At 38.1% G+C, this 21,140-nt stretch overlaps 1 protein-coding gene across 1 annotated transcript in view; it reads right to left on the bottom strand.

Annotated features, from left to right (window-relative positions):
- Positions 1-20,643, bottom strand: part of LOC137295839 (calcium/calmodulin-dependent protein kinase type 1-like) — a 72,522-nt gene extending 51,879 nt beyond the window's left edge. The window contains exon 1 of the mRNA XM_067827396.1: positions 20,460-20,643. Within this exon, the coding sequence (XP_067683497.1) occupies positions 20,460-20,554 (95 nt within the window). The 5' untranslated portion in view covers positions 20,555-20,643. The remainder of the gene's footprint in view (positions 1-20,459) is intronic.
- Between the last annotated feature and the right edge of the window lie 497 nt (positions 20,644-21,140).

Genomic DNA, 21,140 nt, shown 5'->3' with positions numbered 1-21,140 from the left:
GCATATTGCAGGTAATTTCAATATTTTTGTTCCTCTAGAAATTACCATGTTCAGTGCGTGATACATAGTTCCTCTGGAGGCAACAAATAATGATTTCAAAATAATGGTATAGTGACAACTTACACAACAAAATGATGCATGTGATGATGTTCTCAGTTATTGCTGAGCAATATACATATTGGCCAGGAGTTTTGGGTATTTTCACACAATACAATGACACACATGACTGTATGCAACCAGTTTCAAACTGTGATGTCTGTAATGGGGTCCAATTCAATTCACCAATCCAATTTTAAATCAGTAATTCAAACTTTGAATTTCAGAGTACAATGATTAGTTATTCCTAGTGTAAACATTTATGTCAGATATAAACATATGGAATACTACAAAAAATGGATAGCCATTCATATGAACTGATAATATATTGGGTACTACATTTTGGAAGAATTACATTTAGTTGATGTTATGACCCTTGCACAGTACAATGTTTTCCATGGCTGTGTGAACCAAAATATACAACCATATAACTCCTTTCTGGCATATTCATTTGCAAAACGGATAGTATTGGTCTGAAGATTACTTTTAAAGGATATGTTATATTTGGGACTACCCTTACTTAGTAAAGTAAAGATTTTAGTACTTTTTTTGTGGGGGTGAGTCCCATCCGAGAATCAAACCCACATCCTCAGAGTTGGGCACCTAATCACCTGCACACAAAGTCAGTCGTCTAATCCACTCAGCCACCGCGACTTCCACTGTATGGGACTGAACAGTACAAGAATCTGTACTTTACTAAGAAAGGGCCATCCCAAATATAACAAATGCTACATTTACCACTTTCTAAATGGCATTGTGTTTTCACACCTATATGACATATATGCAACAACGACAGCGACAGCAACAAGAATTTTGTGTCAGTCAATTATATCCAAGTTATAATTTCATTGATGTTACACTTTCAAATCTGCTGATGTGTAATGGTGAGAAAAGTCGCTATCTAATTTGCATATTTAAGTCATTGGGTATGACATTTATATTATGACTGGCACCAGAAGCTAATGCTGTGTCTGCATGTTTACACAGTTGACGCTTCAGAGGGACTTTCTTTTAAAAGTTTTTAATCAGACACTTTTAGAAGTTCTGTTTACATCTATCTGTGCAAAGCTGCACACACTACTGAAGTCCAATTTTCAACTTCATCCCAGAACATCAAATGAAATATCATGAAATGTCCATGTTCGAACACTTCTATCATAAGAGCATCAGTGCAGCCTACTTACATATGAAGTGACAGATACCTTTGGAGTATAACAACTTAGGGATACCACTGGGTCTTGAGAGGTGGCTTTGTGACAAAGTCATATCTTCCTGCTCTGACTTTAAACATGCATTGTTCTTTTTGAAACTGTGGAATACAACCATCCTGCCTAGATGTTCTCAAGAAGACAACTGATGAGCCTGTCCCACATCAGAAAGTAAAGAAAGGGGCACATATTCTCTCATAGTCAAATCCATGTCATGTTTCAGCCACTTCATGCATTTGTCACGTTTACAAGCATATCAAATAACATATTTCAGTGTAAAAGAAACCTTTGTCAAAAACAGTTATTAACTTTTACATCTTTACATCTTTTTATTAAGAACAATACAATCAGGCTCATGGATGTTGCAATAAGCAGACCAATAAACTTTCAACAGGCAGAACATGAGGCCCGAGGACATTAGAATATAATGGCGCAAGGACACTGTAGCAACTACAACTGGGTTCGGACCAAGGACATTTCAACAGACAGACCATCAGGCCCAGCAGCATTCCAGCCGACAGGTCATCAGGCCCCAGAAAATACCAAAAGGTAGGTCACCAGACTCAAGAACATGCCAGAAGTTAGGCCATCTGGTCCGACAGCACTCCAGTAGATAGGCCATCAGGCCCAAGAACATACCAGTTCTAATATAAGAACAAATGACAAGTGAACACATTTTACAGGTTACTATAGTTACAAACTGCTGTCCTCAAGAAAGCTGAACTTGTGAAATTGCGAATGATCATGGTTTGATATTCTGTAGGGTAAGTTGCTAGCTGTTCATTCTGTAGTACAATTTCCCACCTCAGTGATGACATGCTATCTGATACCCTTGAACTTGAACTGTGGCAGTTTCACCTTGTATCTTTCAAGGGAATCGAAAGCCATGTCTTAGAAAATCACAAGCATCGAAATTCAATGTCAGAATGAAACGGATGCTTTCAAGTGTCGATCACCTCTGAGAAAGCATTTAAAGTCTTCCTTTGAAGGTTCATGAGTACCGTACTGGGGTCCTGCATCAAGGTTAGATCATTTGTAGACTGTTCTTTGACACTGCAAAGGCAATACACCATACAAACACATTTTACACGTCATCACAGAAATATGTCACCTGGAACTAATATTCAAATAACACAATGCAATCAGTGATTAGAAAGGTGATAATTTTGCCAATGACATCATTCAAAAGACACCGAACTGTTATGATAAAGATCTACTGACTGAACTCCTGAACTAGATTGACTGACCAACCTTTATAAAGAGAATAATGACATCCATAAGCATCAGTGAGGGCAGATCAGAATCTGGTGACTATATTACCCTGTTATGCCCCCTGAAAAGACAGAGGTAATCAACCATGTTTCAAACCGGTTAGGAGGAGTGTGTCACAAGTAAAGTGTTACTGAAGCATAGCCTAGGTCAAGGTCATGAGGAGGAAGGGGAGGGGAGATCATTGGCATTGCTGTCACTGTCACTTCCTCTTAAGGGTAGGCCAAAGGTTAAACATAGTTCAATTCCACTTTTCAAGTGAACATTCAAATTCTCATCTTCTTCTGTTACCTGATTTTCTCCAACTTAGGAGTGAGAGAAACATGACTCAGTGTATGTGTCAAGAGTCTTGTTGATGGTCACAAACCCTTTCATGGCAACTTCTTTACTCAACCACAAGCTCTTTGCATTAAAGGTCACATATTCTCTACAGGGGTAAAAAGACATAAATCATTTATTGACATCATTATAAATGAAACCCCTTCATTATAACTACTCATTTCAACAACTACTCGTATTTTGAAAACTGAAACTGATTGTTTTCACAATCTACTGCCTTTTAACCTTGTTACCTGCTTTGCTTATTATATTCCAAGATACAACTTATTTTCATAGACGATTCTGTCAAAATTGCTTGTCATAATGGTTATAAATCATTCTTGTAGTCCTGCTACAAGCAATGTCATGCAAAGTCTTTTTGGTCATGATTACAAAACATATTTAAACATATTTTGATCTTTTAACTTGCTGAAAACAAACCATAATCTAACTGATTTAAGACTGACTTAAGACCATGACATGTTTATAAAAAATAGTGTCCATCGGTCTGAGAATAAATGCTATTTAGGATTGTTTTCACCAAGTTACAAAATCTAAACTACTTTCTACTGGTACTGGTAGTAAATATGTATTCGACTGATGGACAATGGGGTTTTGCATGACATTGTGCTTATAACATCACAATTTCACCCATGGAAGCGAGGTGGGAGTCAATAAGATGCTACTTACAAAATTATTGTCACTTTGACCACAACCTTGCTTCTGCGGAAGATATCAGTATGTTTCAAGTGTGTCATGCAAAATCCTTTGGTCAGCAATCTTACTACAACTAGTAAATAGTTTTGAACTCGATGAAAACAAATCTAAACAGCATCTTCTATCTTGGAAGCGAGGTAGGTGTTGAACTACCCTATTCAGGCTTCCAAAACACTCGCTTCATAACATCATATTTTGCATGAACTGAGGGGTCCGGTGAAAATCTGTTCACAGTGACACCATCACCCGACACCAGAGAGCATTTGACAGCAACATGGTTCAGCATGTCTTTGTTGACATCAAGAAATCAGCAAATCCTTCCTCACACAACGTCACTGCAGGATTCTGGCAACATAGTTACGTAACCTGTCTGTGGTTTTGTTAGTAGGCGAAGGTGAAGCAGATGACTTTTTGGCAACTTATAATCGCTCAGTATTAATTAACCACACATTTTTTAAGAATGAATAAAAAACTAACCACAAGTCTTTCATATGTAATGGTTAAACGAGTACAAAAAATGTGAGTTTATTCGTTCTTTAAATTGCTGTTACAAAATATTGTTTTTCTATGAACTTTTACTTTGAAAGTCTTTGCAAAACCAGAATAGAAAAGAAATTAGATTTTGTATTTCTGTAACATAAAAAAAACCCAATATATTTGGTCCAATGGTCAGTGTTGTGAAATCAATGCAGCATATTTCTTTTGATGGTGATTGTTGGTAGTGCAAAGCGGAGTGCCAGGCAACCAGACAGATATATGTCAGTCAGTAGAAACAAAGAATACAACCAGACAGTACTTGATTTAGGTGCTCCCACCTATACTGTAATAGCACATTAACACCATGATCAAGTCAAAAGTCAACTTTGTCCAAACTTCACTAATGCAGCTTGTCAAAGATATGGATAAAACAAACATGTCCATGATAACTGAAGGTGCATTCCTGATTTCCTGGCACAGCACCCAATGGAAGGCTTTATGCCACAACACTACCATACGAAAATACCAAGTGTTGTAAGGTCCCATCATAAAGGACATGACAAGGATTTCTAACAAGGAAGAATAAAGTATGATATCCTTCAGAGCTCCAGATAGGGGCATGTATTAGCGCATTTTACTCAAAAAAAATCACAATTACTCAATAAATTACAAATATGGGAGTGCAAAAAATGCATAAGAATCACTTAAACCCCAACAGGTCTATAATATCTTGTATACTTTACTCAGTTAACTAAATTGGCTTGCGTATGATTCGTCATGGCACCCAAACTCTACAAGAGCATTAGCAAGATTGTATTCAATGCCAATATAAATTACACTTATACTGTTTTATTTCCATTTTTATTCCCACTCTACAACATATACAGTACAATAGTATACATATAACCATTCATACATACATACACCTACTAATTGATCAAAATCACAAACTAACAACATGTTCAACTCGGAAGTGTCACTTAACAATCACCACTGAATGGGGCTCGCAGTGTGAAGGGATTATGCGAACCTTTCTGATATACCACCGGATTAATGAAGCAAAACTATGTGTAATTAGCTAATCTGTTACCACTAATTAACGTCCGGATACAGAGAGTGAAGCACCGGATTAATGAATCAACAGGTAACGAGTTTACATAGTAGACAAGACTGGTTACAGCTAGTTATTGTTCCGGAATCGGATTATCGGGGTCCGGACTAACGCGTCCTGACTATACAACTACATCTGACTGCATGTCATTGAAGAAAGTATTTATCCACTTCAGTATACTTGGACCAAAATAAAAAAATTTCAATACATTTACAGTCCGTTTGATTCCATTTGAGACCGATGAATTGCTCACTAACACAAAATCTAATAATTGCAACAAAACCAAATTTTGCACAGCCCCATGGAAATGACAGAGCAAATCTGATGATTTGTCTCATAATTTGGAACACCCAAATAAAACAAGTTGTTTTACAAATGAACCTCATTTTCTTGTCACCTTTCGCTATTTTGTACGAGGGGTCCCTCTTGCTGGTAGAACAGCCAGGTGGGCTTGACAGAAATCAACACCTAAAACGTCAAGGTGAACAGCCTCTAACCAGGCAACAACTCCCATATACGGTATGTAAACAATTGCTAAATACATGGAAAACTGTCACACGTGGTGTTCTCGGTGTTTGTCAAACTGGTTTCAATGACAAGTTGTGAGTTGGATATTCATCATATTCATATTGAGTAATCAAAGGGACACAACTCAATGGGATTCACTTGAAAAATGTTCAGTCGGTAGATGGCAGGAAAGTGAATTTAACGCAACACTGCATTAATTCATTACAACTTTTTAATTTAATTTTGTAACACTGGAATAAGTTATACGATAGCTCCGCCATATGCTAATAGTTAGGATATTATTGACAGAAATGCATTATATAATCTTAGAGAAAAATAGAGCGGTGTGCTGATCCTGTGGTCCCTGGGTAGTAAACATTCATCAGGGCAACTAAATGGTAAGTTTACTATGATCCTGTGGTGTATTTTCATGATTGTGAAGTAAATCTTCACATGTAATTTTAGACTAGTGAAGTATAGACACGACCACAAATTATTGTCCACTAACTGATCTTGTAGGACATTTTCAAAGGTTTCTTTCCCTGGGTGTGATATAACGTCTTGAATATGAAATATGTCTTCAAAGAATTCAACAAGGAGTGTATACATAGAAGTAGCAAGTGATTCTCGGATTGTGCCTCAGTGTGATGTTACACAAGATATCTATTATGGCGGTCTCTACATATCATGAGGAAGAAAATTATAGATTTTACCCATGAACCAAGCAGAATCAATATGGGTTTGTGCAAGAGAGATAAGTGCTGCCTAGCTGATGATGACTGCCACAACCTACACATTGGTGGAGCTACAACCCTGGCTGTTCATCACTGGATATAGCAAATATTTACTTCTCTACGGTCAATGTTGGACCATAAACAGTATAATTAACCTCTACACAAATCCAGTAGTGATTATTACAGCCTCCACTCACTTATCATTATCACCTCCAGTTGTCTGGAAAGTCATCAATACAGTTCGTCAATCAGCAGTAACGGCAAACTCCTGGTGCCAAGACATCAGCTACTGACGTAGATAACAGACTTGTGTGGCACGCTGCTCTCACAATCTGGTCTAATGTCAGCATGCTTTTATTGATGGCCTTGACGTCACTGGTCCAACAACATAGCCAAGCTATTACCTTGGTAACTTTGAAGAGTATCAGTGATGTACAAAGTAAACAATAGTAAACGAATGTATGTTTAAGCCATGATGATGACCGAGTCCACTTTGGGTCCACCTCAAATGACCAAGTCACATTCAGGGTTCAAGGTTTGGGATGGTACTAGACATGTCTTCATTACAGGGTCTCATGTTGGATGTAGGCTTGTCACACAGCCAGGCTTCAGGTCCTGTGTTGCATGTAGACTTGTCACACAGCCAGGCTTCAGGTCCTGTGCTGCATGTACACTTGTCACACAGCCAGGCTTCAGGTCCTGTGCTGCTTGTACACTTGTCCTCATGATAATGTCACACAGCCAGGCTTCAGGTCCTGTGTTGCATGTAGACTTGTCACATAGCCAGGCTTCAGGTCCTGTGCTGCATGTAGACTTGTCACACAGCCAGGCTTCAGGTCCTGTGCTGCATGTAGACTTGTCACATAGCCAGGCTTCAGGTCCTGTGCTGCATGTAGACTTGTCACACAGCCAGGCTTCAGGTCCTGTGCTGCTTGTAGACTTTTCTTCATGATAATGTTACACAGTCAGGCTTCAGGTCTACATATTTTGAATCAAAACAACTGTGAAACTCATGATGCAGTGAGTGCCTTGGAGAGCAGATCAAATCAATAACCAGTACTGCATTAAGCGCTGTGTCAGCTGGATCCATGTCAGGTAACTGAAGGATGAAGACATCATACTGATGATGGTCCTAGCACTACAGCATGTCAACGCTAAAGTTAATCAGTTAATGCAATCAGGCTATCACACTTATCTGAAATGGCACTCTGTTTACAATATATACTAGGCACAAAAAAATAAAGGACTTTTTGAAGCATGTATTATATAATAAGCACAACTGTATGGGAAATGTGTCAGATATAATTAATAACAATTGTTCTCACCATTAGCTTAACACCCGCACTACATCTTGCAATTATGCATGAAAGCTCAAGACCAAACCACCAAATTGTCCCCCTTGAAATCAAGTTCCATTCTTGCTGCAGTGCTCTACATAACGCATAAGACTTGCTCATGCAGGGTCCCTGAGATGTACTTAATGCCCTCAACATCCCACAGATATTCCTCCCCATGCCATGATAGAGTCGTATCCATAAGAATCTCGTTCCTCTACTGTGGGTCTCACATAACGCTCTACTCATCCGTGAATCAAAAAGTAATGCAGGATTCATCACTTAACATAACATGTCACCATTGCTGGTTTCCTAACCTCTGTTATTGCTGAGCCCACTGAAAACGAAGACATTTGTGCTTAGCTGTCATCTTCATACCTTTGAATGGATGTCTTGTCTAAGACCTTTGCTTCAGAGCCTGTTTCGTATGGTAGAGTTCAAAATTCATGTTCCTCTTACTCTGAAGAATTCCATCTTCAAATCTGGGGCTGTGATAAACTGATTCCTCCTTGCTATTGTTCTCAGGAAGTTCTCTTGTCTGGGGGTGTTTTTTGGGAGCCTTTCTCACCCAGTCCTCATTTTAACACCCCATCTGACAGGAAAGGTTTATGAGACATGATATGACATGTTTGGGCTTCTTGAAGAAATGGGCAACACTATTCTGATATTGTTCACCTTCTGTCATCCAAACATATGTTTGTCAGGTACTGTCGCATTGGCATATTCACAAGAGATAGGGGGACATGTTTACTGTCAAGTTTTATAGCCAAGAATGTATGTTTGGTGCATGATACACATGTATAATGTAAAGGCAACATGGTGCTGACTGTGGTATCGGATGTAAATGATTTCCGATCTGGGTTCCAATGCAATCAGCTTGTAACTTTTCAGCAGCATTGCTTCTACTATAAAATCAACTTGGAGATTCCCTTAATTCTTGTGCCAAGTAAAGAATCATGTTTTGATCAGGTAGCGACAGTCAGATACTGCTGAAACTGTACCTTAGAGACACAAACAGTGAAGCACATCATGCTCAACACACATTTCCTAGATACAGAAACAGTGACGCACAAAGCTCAAGACACATGTCCTAGATACAGAAACAGAGAAGCTCATTATGCTCAACACACATTTCTTAGATACAGAAACAGTGAAGCACAAAGATCAAGACACATGTCCTAAATATAGAAACAGTGTAGCACAATGTTAAACCAATATTTCCTAGTATGGCTGTTACAATGCATCATATTGTCAATGGATAACAATTGTTGAAAGTCTGATAGCAATTAATCGATGGTAGAAAAGAAAGACCATTGATGCACGTGACTATCAGTATTTAGTAATTGATTTCTGTTGATAAATCCTTCCTTTTCAGCAAGGGGTTCCATGATACAGATACAGCAATGTTCAACATGTCGTTCAAACTTACATGAGGAATATATACAAAATGGATATCAATGAGCCTCCATCTTACTCAAGCATAAACGCTGGCAACAAAAACAACAAAAACACTTATTTTCACATTCATGTAATCTGTCAAAGATTTCCTAACTTTGGTTGAAAATCACTCTCCTGAAAATCAGTTAAAAATCTGTTGACAATCAATTCCTATGTACATGTTTAACATCCAGGCAACAATTGCCTGGTATTATATAACCCATCAATCTAGCTGTTCAACCTGTGTGGACACATGCCTACTTTGAACTAATGTGTTGAATGTCAAGTTCAACATACCATCAGTCACTGACACAATGAGTCTGTGACATGTACAGGCACAGTTAAAGGCAGGAAATGTGGGATGTTCTCAATAACATGGTGATCAGAATATTCCAAAGAAATCTACTACTTTAATTGAGGCAAGTCAGCATGCTTACAATGCAATGTGTGATTACATGAAATGTATGTTTCTATACCGCATGAACCAGGACAAACTTGAATGTTCTGTATTATGTCTACATTGTACCTTTAATGGAACCCAGATGCTTTTGCATGTTTAAGGTGATACAAAGCTTTATCCACATTTCATTACTAAAGATGTGTTCCTGAAAGACTCCTTTCAACTACAAACATGCTGATTTTGTCCCTACTAACTTCCTACTTCATAGTTTTATTCTGACACAGAAAAATGAGGATCATCAAGAATGAAGCTTAATAATTTCTCACAATGATACGCAGATTTATTTTTAATCATGATTAATCTGTTCTCTCTAAAGTTTGGATGAAAAATGTGTATTATCAGGAAACCATGACACAGCTATAGGTGTCAGAAGGCCTTAACACAATGAAATTGCAAACCCTGAAATATGCAGGCAGTGAAATCATAAAAACCATAAAAACTGAGGACAGTGATATTACTAAAATTAGAAGTGTAAGACAATAATATCACTAAATCTAAAAACTGAAGACCATTATATCATTAAACCTAGAACTTAGTAGAAGCTGAAGACAAAATCTCCAAACATTGAAGATGAAGATAATGATATCACTAAACCTAGAAGACAAAGACAATGACATCACTAAAACTAAAAGCTGAAGACAATATCACTACATTCAGAAGATGAAGACAATGATATCACTAAAACTGGAGGCTGAAGTCAATGATATCATAAAACCCAGAAGCCAAAGACAATGATATCATTAAAACTGGAAGCTGAAGACAATGATAGTATTAAAACTGGAAGCTGAAGACAATGATACCATTAAACATAGAAGCTGAAGACAATGATACAAACCTTCGAATTTCACCAAGATGGAACCTCACAATGATCTCAGGTTGCATGTCAAAATCTTTCTGGAAGAATCAGGTTAACTCACCCTAAAACCTTACAACACAAATGTCCCACCTGCTGGTTAAGTGTAGTAAATAATCTGCTTTAACACGACTTTCCTGATAATAGAAATTCATTATTAATATTTTTTTGAATAGCCATTACCACTCAGCTGGCCATGATGAAAGCATATCACCCGATTTATGTCATTAATTTAAGACCTATCACAGACCTTGAGACTTCCATCATAACATCCATTCAATGTGGATGTTTCTGTAACCGAATCTGGCAACAACTTGGGAAAATTACTCTTTTGAACTAGTATTTACTGACAAATCATTTGAAGACTCGTGGCACCTGCAGAAAGACTGCATCTACAGAAACAAAAATATGTATTTTCAGTCATCTTTAGAAAAGAATGTGAGGTCTTAGAGACAATGAACCATGATCATCAATGTGACGATGCAAAATGTGGACTGAAAAATCTAGTCCTGGACTGAATAATGTCTATGATACCTCTCCCCAATGCTACTACGTATGTGGGTGAAATCCTATTGTGGTCCTCTAGTCAGCCCCTAGGGGCAGAGTGCCCAGGATGACCTGTATCCCATCAGCTCATGTCATCCATTTCCCCAGGCAGATCTCACAGTACATCTCACAGATTACCTGTAGGGCAATTTCATCATGTTCAGAGTGAAGAAATAAAACCTGCCTTGAGGGCTCATCCTCAACTGAGCCTCGCTGAGCAGAGTAAACGGTCGAACAGTCCTTTTAATGCATTGCAAGAATGTTGGATCTTACATTCATAGCAATGCAAATAATTGTAACCTTAATTCCTTTAAATAACACTGTAGGGCATAAGTGACAGAACTCTTTACACAGACATTTTCCTTTGTTCAGGGTTAGATTTACTGCTACAACCACCTGCAAATAACTTTGTACAATAGGACCTATACACAAGCATCACCCATTTAAATATTATCACTGTTACGTATAACACAAGTATAGGGATGGCAACTTCTTTATTGTATAACATGGCTTTTCTGGCCTGCTTCTTGCCCCTTTGTCAGGTGATTGAATCACCTGAAGGAGGAGCCTGAAGTAGCAGAGAAATGTATAATATAGAAGTTGCCATCCACATATTCATCTCATATATTCACTGACTTCTATAGTTCTAAATGCCCCTCAAGAATCTCATTACTATTACAAATTACAGAAAAACATAACAAAACAGTGAGACAATCCCAATTATGATCCCAACTGCAACATATTGCTAGTGCCAACCAAAATAATTAATTTGATATATTTTCAAACATAGTATGGAAGTTTTGTTACAACTGATAACTTAAAAGTTAAATGTTCACTGACATTGTCCATACTATGAACAAAAAAATCAAGGGGTTCTTGTCATAATCCTGAAAAAGCATAAAATCTAAGGGGTTTGTGTGATCAAATATGCTTGCAACATTACTGCTTCAAGGCCCCCTGATGAGTTATCTTTCTTTAAGGCCTCTAGTAGAGTGTTGACACTCAGCTATACACATGATGTTAAGGACCAACCTCCAAGACCGAGTAAGCTCAACACATACTGCAGTATCTACAATGCAAGGGCAGTTAGTATTGCTATGGTCACTAGAAGTAATACTAAGCGAGGGATTTAAAAATCGCATTGCCCTATGCCTGGGACAAGTCAGTTTTCATTTTGGGCAATCAAATAAAGGTATCTTACTTGCCAGTGAGCTTCTAGATAATTTCCACTTACACTTTCAAACTGCAAATAAATTTGGATTTCATTTCATATCTGTTCAAAATGTAGCGGTCAAATTTTGAAATGATAATAAAGTACAGTTATCTTTCTTTGCTATATATCACTTTTAAATGAATAGTCCAGTAAACAATAAGATATTACAAAAACTAAGTTGATTTATTCTTTCATAACTACATCATGATTATGACATAAAATCAGGGCAAGTAGAAAATTAGTTAAGAAAGTTACTTGCTCAGCCCTTGCTAGGTACGCCTTCAACACACCAGTGTGCAGCAAGACCTGATGACCATTCATAGCTACTCGTCTCTTTCCGTAACCTAAAAGAAGACTCGTACCCCTCTTGTACGGCATCATTGCCAAGAATCGTGGCAACCAATCAAATCGTGTGTTGTAAAAAGCATGAAAATGGCGGAACAGTTGAACTTTGAAACTTCGTTAAACTATATCAAGGACAATTTAAACATAAACTTTGAGCTAAAGGATGAACAAATTTCAACAGTGAAACATATTTGCAAAGGGTATTGCTGTTTTGCCCACTGATTGTAGGATATTCTTGGAGCCAATTGGAAATTCAGAGCTATCTTTCCTTGATAAAGATACTACACTGTTTTCATCTCCGTGCCCGTTTGCGCATAGACAAGACCCAGTCATAAATATGGCCACGAGTTGGGTACGAGATGCCATCCGGCTTGCCAGAATGACACGAGTAGTTACAAATGACCTGATGACATGACAAAATCTCCCTACTTCACCATGATGACACATAGATCTTGCAGGATGGACATGAAAATCATCAACAATACTCATCATCATACTGTTTAACTGAGTGGGGCAGCCTAGTGGTTAAAGTGCTGGCTCGTCACACCAAAGATCCAGGTTCTGTTCTCCATATGGGCACAATTCCTGGTTCCCCTACCATGATATTGCTGGAATATTGCTAAAGACAGCATTTAACAGAACATGCCAAGAGCAGCCCTTCAAGTCCCTTCTAGATCAGCAAGAGGACTACAGATGTGGTTCACTATTCCAACAATAGTTCTAGATAGGCCTTCAATGGTGCTGCTTCTTGCTCCCAGTATTTTACATATGTTAATTTGAACCATACCACCATATACTAAAACAGTGGGCAACAAGCTGCCTGAAATTTGGTAGGTCCCTGATTTATCCCTCTTGAGGAGTACAGTCAGTGGGAACTGACAAGTCCATTGGAAGGTCAGCCATAACTTCAACTTGATATACACAGTAGCACACAACAATCACCATCCCTCAGGTATCTTGTTAGTTTCATACACAACAGATGCTGCTTAAAGAGGTAGGTACATACAATCCTAACCATACCTCTGATGGATTTCTTAACCAAGTGAAAATATATGCATCACTGATTCCAACATTGATGCAAAGATTAAAGTAATCTGGTGGCTAGCTAGCCCTAACAATTACTCCTGAACAAATGCCATGCCACAATTATCCATAAATTAAGCCTATCTGAGACCTACATTGTCTGCGGTATATCATGTTACCAGCCTTTGTAATAAGATAATGTATGTTTGCACTGATTATCAGAATCTAACTTTCCAATACCCATATGCACAATCTGTGGGTTACATATATTATTTCAATTAGCCTTGGTGCAACTTACTTCAAAAGGTGTACTTTCCATTTCAATTCTGACTTCCCATTTTCACAGTGTATAATGTTTCATGTGACCTTTAGGGTGAATTGCTGGTCAGTGCTTCAATCATGAAACTAGACAAGATCTCGCCTATCATACCCAGGTGACTCAAAGTTCTCCTTTTCACAGCAACAACTGACCTGAATCAAAAACATTGAAAAAACAATATCAAATGTGATTTGATCAAATATCTGTTTACCCTATCAGACAAATGATAAAACTAAAGTGTTGTAAAACTGGAGCATTTCAGGTTGCGGTAGATGAATAATGCAGTATGTTAGTATGTACTACAAAGGATTATCTGAGAAAGGTTTGACAGACAACTGTCAGAAGTGACTCCCATCACCTTGCAATGCAGGTAGCTGCTGTAAGGGGCATACTTTGTTTCAGGAACTCTCATTTGCAGAAAACTGACCAACGAAAAGTAATGACAAAACAGTTCAATCTACTTTATATATAATATTGTTGGGTAATGTTGAAAGTTGCCTCTACTACTATATGGTACACATGTATAACACGTCAATTCTCTGTCAGGTCAAAAACTTCTCTTATACATGTATACTGATCGATCTCTGTCCAACTGTGGATTATATTAGTTCCCCTAGCAGTGGATGAGTTTACATCCTAGTAATGATTCTCAGCTCCCTGAGGATCATCTTACCCACGCTGCCTAAAAGATGCTAGAAGGCATTTATGTCCACTTCACATATCGCATACCTACAACCAGCTGGGTAAAGAGAGGCACATTTCAACTTAGACATCAGTGACACCAGTTTTGACGCTAGTGTTTCATCTGGCCAGGAATGACAGGCTTCTGTAGCATGCATGGGATGAATGTACTGAACACAAAGATACCACACTAATCAGACCTGTAAACACTGACACCATATCCGCACCTGATGCTTAACAATACTTCAACATGTGGACAACATACTGCAAACATCAACATGTAAAAACCCCTCAGTGCAGCAATGCCAAGTGCAATTTAATTCTAAATATTAGAGTACAGACACAAATAACTAAAATAGGAATATGCTATATGTTAGAAGATGTTTAAGTGAGTGCTGGCTTCTTGACGGAGTACTGCTGGTAAACCAACATGGCTATTTCATACGAAATACGAATTATGTTGTAAGAAGCATGTGAAATCTCAAAATCAAGATCGGTGATTACATGTTGTGTCCTTTGAACTCAAAAAGCTATACATCCTGTTTACAGGTGAGTAAGGCAGAGAGGAATCCTATTTCTTCTGTGATCAGGTCGCAGACTGACCTACAGACTTGCCTGAAGTTACAATATGGAAGAGCAGTCTGAACTTGTACATTCCCCGCAGTACCTACAGCATTAGGTTAACAGACTAGAGATGGTGGCAAGTTGCAGCAATATACCTGTTTCCTGTATGGTCCTATCTATGCCTACACAACTCACTGGACATTTAGAATGGGACCAGCTTACAACTGATGCCACATACATCTGTGTCTTTGGCACAGTACACAATATAGAGGACAACACACTATCAAAAGGAAGAGGAAGTTAATTACCCATTTGAATACCACTGCTCTAATAACATAACCACTCATTAATAATGAAAAGTTCATTAGTGACTTGGCAAAAAATAAATGTCAGATGAACGTTTGGAAATTTAACAACTTTTTGTAGGATATGTTTTTTACTATTTTAATAGTGACCAAATTTGAAAAATCTTGGAACATTTTGTACACTTGCTCCACAAAAAGATTTCTTCAGAGTACATGTAATTGTAATATATTTTTCTTATGAGTATGCTGTGATGATGTGCTTTGTTCAGGGCCACACTATTGACTGGGTATAGTCATCAGCATTGATTTTGAAGGTTTGATCTGCACAACTGGTAACCAATGACAAGTGTCAGCACAGTCAGTGATCCTGACCATGCAATCCCATTAGTCACCTCTTGCGACAAACATAGTTGACTTCTGACTGCGTTTTGTGGCAAGCATGGGTTTTGAAGATGGTGACCTATTATACCCCTGATCTTCACATGTCTAGAAAGTAGAAGCTTGTAGAAAACGTGGAGCCATATCTAAAACATGATGATTATATCTGTTTAATTCTTCAGATGCTGGAGAGCTTACTGTGCATCTTGACTTTAGGCAACACAAAAGTAATGTGCAAGTATTTGAATATTGTCACGAAAGTGTGTTTTCTGCAATGTGTATTGTTATTGATTAAGTGATAGTTACTACTGGGTCACAATGTTTAGAGTTTTGAATTGTGAATTGTTGTATCTTGCTATTTGTCTACTCAATACATAATACTGAATATTTTAAATGTGTCTGTGTTATATTTTGCTGGTTCACAGGGGATTTCTTATAACTTTTGTCATGGTAAATTATTAACCGTAACAAGTGTACGTGCAGTGATTAGAATAACTAGCACACACTACACAATCTGATGTTTGAATTGGAACACAACCCAGATGAAAACTGTATGGTGCACAATCAGCCAACAGAATATGGGAGTGTGGATTTGAGAGGTATTATATGCTAGCTTCCAAATACAACTCACACACAATAATAGCCTTCCTTCTCGGTTCACAGATCAGATATCAAATGGGAGAAGGAAAAACACCCATAGTTGCCAAACATCCTGCTCAAAAGGACAATAAGGCAACATCTTGATCACAATAGGAGCCATTATGCACAACCCTATGTAGCTTTGATAGGGAAGATTCAACATCTTCTCCATCAGGTTTTAGGCCATACAGTTTCAAATATAGCACAGCGTATCATTTTCCCTGAAGGCCACATAGGTGGTTTCCTTGATGTATATCCTAGGTAATTAGCAACTTATATACTGGACCGTGCTCTTTCCAAACTCCAAATAGTAGTGTATTCGTAAATGATAGACAATGTAAACGACACCATTCCTCTAATCTCTTTAAAATTACTTCCTCACATATTTTCACAGACATGATAGAAGAATAACACCATTTAACATCATGGAATGTTTGTCAATAGGGGAACTTATTAAGCTCAGAATGAAGATGAAGACATATTTGGTTATAAATTAATTCAAATAGACAAGGACATTGCTATGACCAGAGGACTTATGGGTCACAATGCCAGTTAGAATATGGTCAAGTATAACAGATGTTACTTTCAGGATTAGACTTTCTCAGTGAAGTACAAACTCTAGTAGTAGTACTTTCGTTGGGTTAGAGTCCCATCCAGGACTCTCAGAATCAAACACCTAATCGCCAGCACATATAGTCAGCCATCTAACCCACTGAGCCTCCAGGCCTTTGGTTAAGACAAATCCAACAAACTGACTGTTATTATGCATGCATCACAGCATGTCTAATACTATAGCCTACATTCCCCGAACAACACTGAGTAAAAGGTAAAGTAGTCTAGAAGCCTTGTGTATAATAAAAGATAATGTATTGTCAAAACAGAGTGCTATTAAGTCATTCTGAAACAAATCATCATCACAAGTCAGTTGTTGTTTAGAAGGTTAAAATTAGATTGTGTGTAGGTACTAAACTTAAATGCTAACATTGCAGGCTTAGCATAGACCTGTGAAGTTCCAGCGTAGAATTGATCTTCTGTAACTAATGCTTGTCATATGGGCCTGGCAACTAACGGGATCAAGTGGTCAGACTCAATGACTTGGCTGAAAACATCGTCAAATCCCAAATGTGTAGATCAATGCACATGCTGTTGATCAATGGATTGTCTGGTCCAGCCTTGATGTTTTTACAGATTGTTTTTATATAGCTGTAATATTGCTGAGTGCACCATATAACTGAACTTACTCATATTAGCAGAGGAATTCCTGAATTGCGACCATGACATTACTCAGTGGTACCTGGCTGTTCTTCCTCAGTGGTACCCTTCGACTGTAGTGTAACTTAGAGCTGGTCCACAGCAGGGTTCCAAATTAACACTTTGAGGTAGCAAATGTTCTATTTTATGCAATAGGAAAAAATGCTGCTACTAGGTAAGGGACTTTGCTACCTATTATCTAACCAGGCACCAAGTACTTGCTACTTCATAACACAGTTAATTTCAAGTACTTCACAGTTCCTTGGATGGCAAAAGATGTAATTGTTGACTATATGTATTCACATTGGTCAGCACCGTCTGATTTCCTTAGGTCAACATAGGGCATGGGGAATTATCCTGGGCATAAATGTGTCCTTGACTAACATGTAGATAGGTTACACAACTGGGAGTAAGTTACAAAAATTACTCACCCCCAATTCTCCAGTTAACATACAAATTCCGCTCAGAACAAAGACAGTTACTTGAGTTAGTACGTTCAGTCATCTTTAGCTGATTAAACAATATATGAATACAACTGACAGACAAAAGTTGAGCAATGAGGCAAACACCAACAAGGCAAGTCCTGCAGGCAGGTGTATCATACTAACAACTACCTGGGTATACAATAATACACACACTGATGCATGTGCATTCTGAACCCCATAGTGACTAACAGTATACACTGAAATACCAGTAACAGACAACAGTGGGCAGACAAAGAGAACACAGCACTGCCCTGCATTTTGGACTTCCTGGTGGTATGACTGTTCAGTGAGGAAAAAAACTGAAGAATTCCTACAAACATCCCATGTCTATAGATATCTGGAAGACATTTCTTTTGAGAATGTTATCATATCAATTGGTAAATATTGTGAGATTTCTACATCAAAACTTTAATTGCATACTTTATCTGGTGCTGGACTATTCGTCTCACAATCTTTGTATCTGTGAGATTTCTCCAGGATCTATCTTAGTTTCGCGGGACTCTTCATCCAGATCACCATCATCCACGCTTGACTTATTACATGAAGATGGCTACCTTCATTCCTCCTTCAGATAAACCAGCTGCATATACGGTGTCATTAATACTGACTCAAAATCACAGAGCACATCATACAACCTAAACTTTGGTGGGGGTCTGTAGAAAGTAGAAAATCTCAAGGAACAAACCAACCTACCACACCTTCAAACACTAGTTCATTCGCTCAGTTAAATTATATGGAATCAATACGAAATTCACCAGGATCAATGAGACCTGTTGAAAAAGTGTAACATGTACAATCACTGTTTGCCTTGTACTTTCACTAAAGTTTCAGTCCTCAACACCACACCAGTACAGTCACTGTGTAAGTACTTACATAGGTAATAATGAATGAGGAGTGACTGCATCTGTTAACAGAGCAGGATACAGATATAAACAAGTTTTGTATATGGCTTACAAGCATTACTACATTTACCCTGAGACTGTCGCACAATTCACTAGTCTATCAAGCCTACAAAACTGCCATACAAACAACCTTGTTCCATGAAGTACCCCATATTAACTTCAAAGCCAAACTTGGGCAACCTCGAGTGAAGAAAGTTCCCTAGACATGTACATGACTAACTATCATTGAAAACAAATTGAACTTCTCTGTTCCATTTTTTCACATGTGAATAGTTTTCAGAAGTTCAACCATTATCAGTTTTCAATGTACCCTAGACTGACATTTAGTGCCTGAAACAAAGTTAGCTTATACGAAAATATCGATCTCAAAAACAAATACCTCATATCTGAAACATGCCCAGAACCTGGGCGTGGACCGATCTAGACTTGCCCAATCATTCTAGACTGAAGTAGATTAAATTGGTCTCCTTTTTAATTTCATCTCTGTGGGGTGGGAGACAGACTACCTGTGTGACAACTGTAACAAATGTAGTTTGTTCATTTCATATAAAATAAAATTCAATATTAAAAGCAATAATATGAACGAAAGTTATTAGGAAACTTATGTATTTAGGTTATTACTGATACATACACATACATTATACTGTTGAGATTTTAAGGATTTTGTGCACCACAATGAAGGATGTGAGTTGTTAAGTATAGAGCATGAGTTATGTGTCAAAATGCTACTGACTTAATTATATAAAAATATTTCAGAGTACGTTTGACTGGACTGTGACCACGAATGGCATTGTGTAATCATAGATTGTGACCACAGAATATCACATGTCGAGTTTAATTCTGTCATTTTGCAGGCAATGCAAAATAGCAGTTGTGTTGGAGAAAATATATTAAAATAGAGCTTTTTCAGTGTTTAGATAGCAATATCACATTCACTATTCGCAGTTTTAAACGCTGGGCCACTACCCATTCAAAACACATAATTTAATCAATGTATTTTGTATAGTACAGTTGGACCAACGTTATTTGGCTGTGTGAAAATATAGTCCCTCATTCGTATAATTCATTCGAAATATATGAAATAAATATGTCAAACGTAATACTCGCGCTGATAATCTGTCGTGTGTCAATATCATCCGCTCCCTAAAGCACGTACCCCTAAAATCCCATCGCTAACGGCAACCAGTGTCGTGCGATGACGGATATCAGTATTTCAGATTGACAAGGAATGCTGCTAGAAGGGCGACTGGCGTTTCAGTCATGTCCAACCACCACCGATATACTTACGTGCCGAGTGTTTCTTTAAATTCATACTTCCGACGTATATCCCCATCTTTTGTATTTTTTTTCTCTGTTTCTTGTTTTCTACCAAACAGGGGCATACTTTGAGGTAAGCACAGTACGGTCCTACAGCAAATGCACACACATCGGACAGTCTCGACTATTTTCCGATTTCATTCACCGTCAAGTCACGTGACATGTAGAGGGCGCTCGCCACTTAGAATAAATAATTACGCACGGCGACCGATCAGCGAGTTGTTGACAAGAAACTATGGTAACTGCTGAATCCGAGATGCGGGTTTAATGTGATGTTATCATTCTAAACGCAAAGGTGGGAGGTTTAGCAGCTCGAGCGCGGATGTGATGTGTGTCGAAGCGAAACTTGACTCGCACGCGTCTAGATACTATAGGGCTTGTGCTGTGTTGTGCAAGATATCGCAGGAGAGTGCTACACTGTACAACATTGAGTTAGCCGTTGTTGATAATATTTGACCATATCGCACGTCCATACAGTACATGCATGTTCGGACAGTGAAACATATATGGTGATAGTATATTTTCAGAGCTGTAGCCATATTCAAATTTGACCAAATAACAACGCTTTACATTGCATGTCCGTCTGAAGTGTTTCTTTACGTAAACGTTTTTTTTATGCATGGATGTCACAGATAGTGTCCCGGCACAGAA

Source organism: Haliotis asinina, chromosome 9 (genome assembly GCF_037392515.1).
Source record: "Haliotis asinina isolate JCU_RB_2024 chromosome 9, JCU_Hal_asi_v2, whole genome shotgun sequence".
Classification (NCBI taxonomy): Eukaryota; Metazoa; Mollusca; class Gastropoda; order Lepetellida; family Haliotidae; genus Haliotis; species Haliotis asinina.
This window is presented reverse-complemented; position numbering and strand designations above follow the sequence as displayed.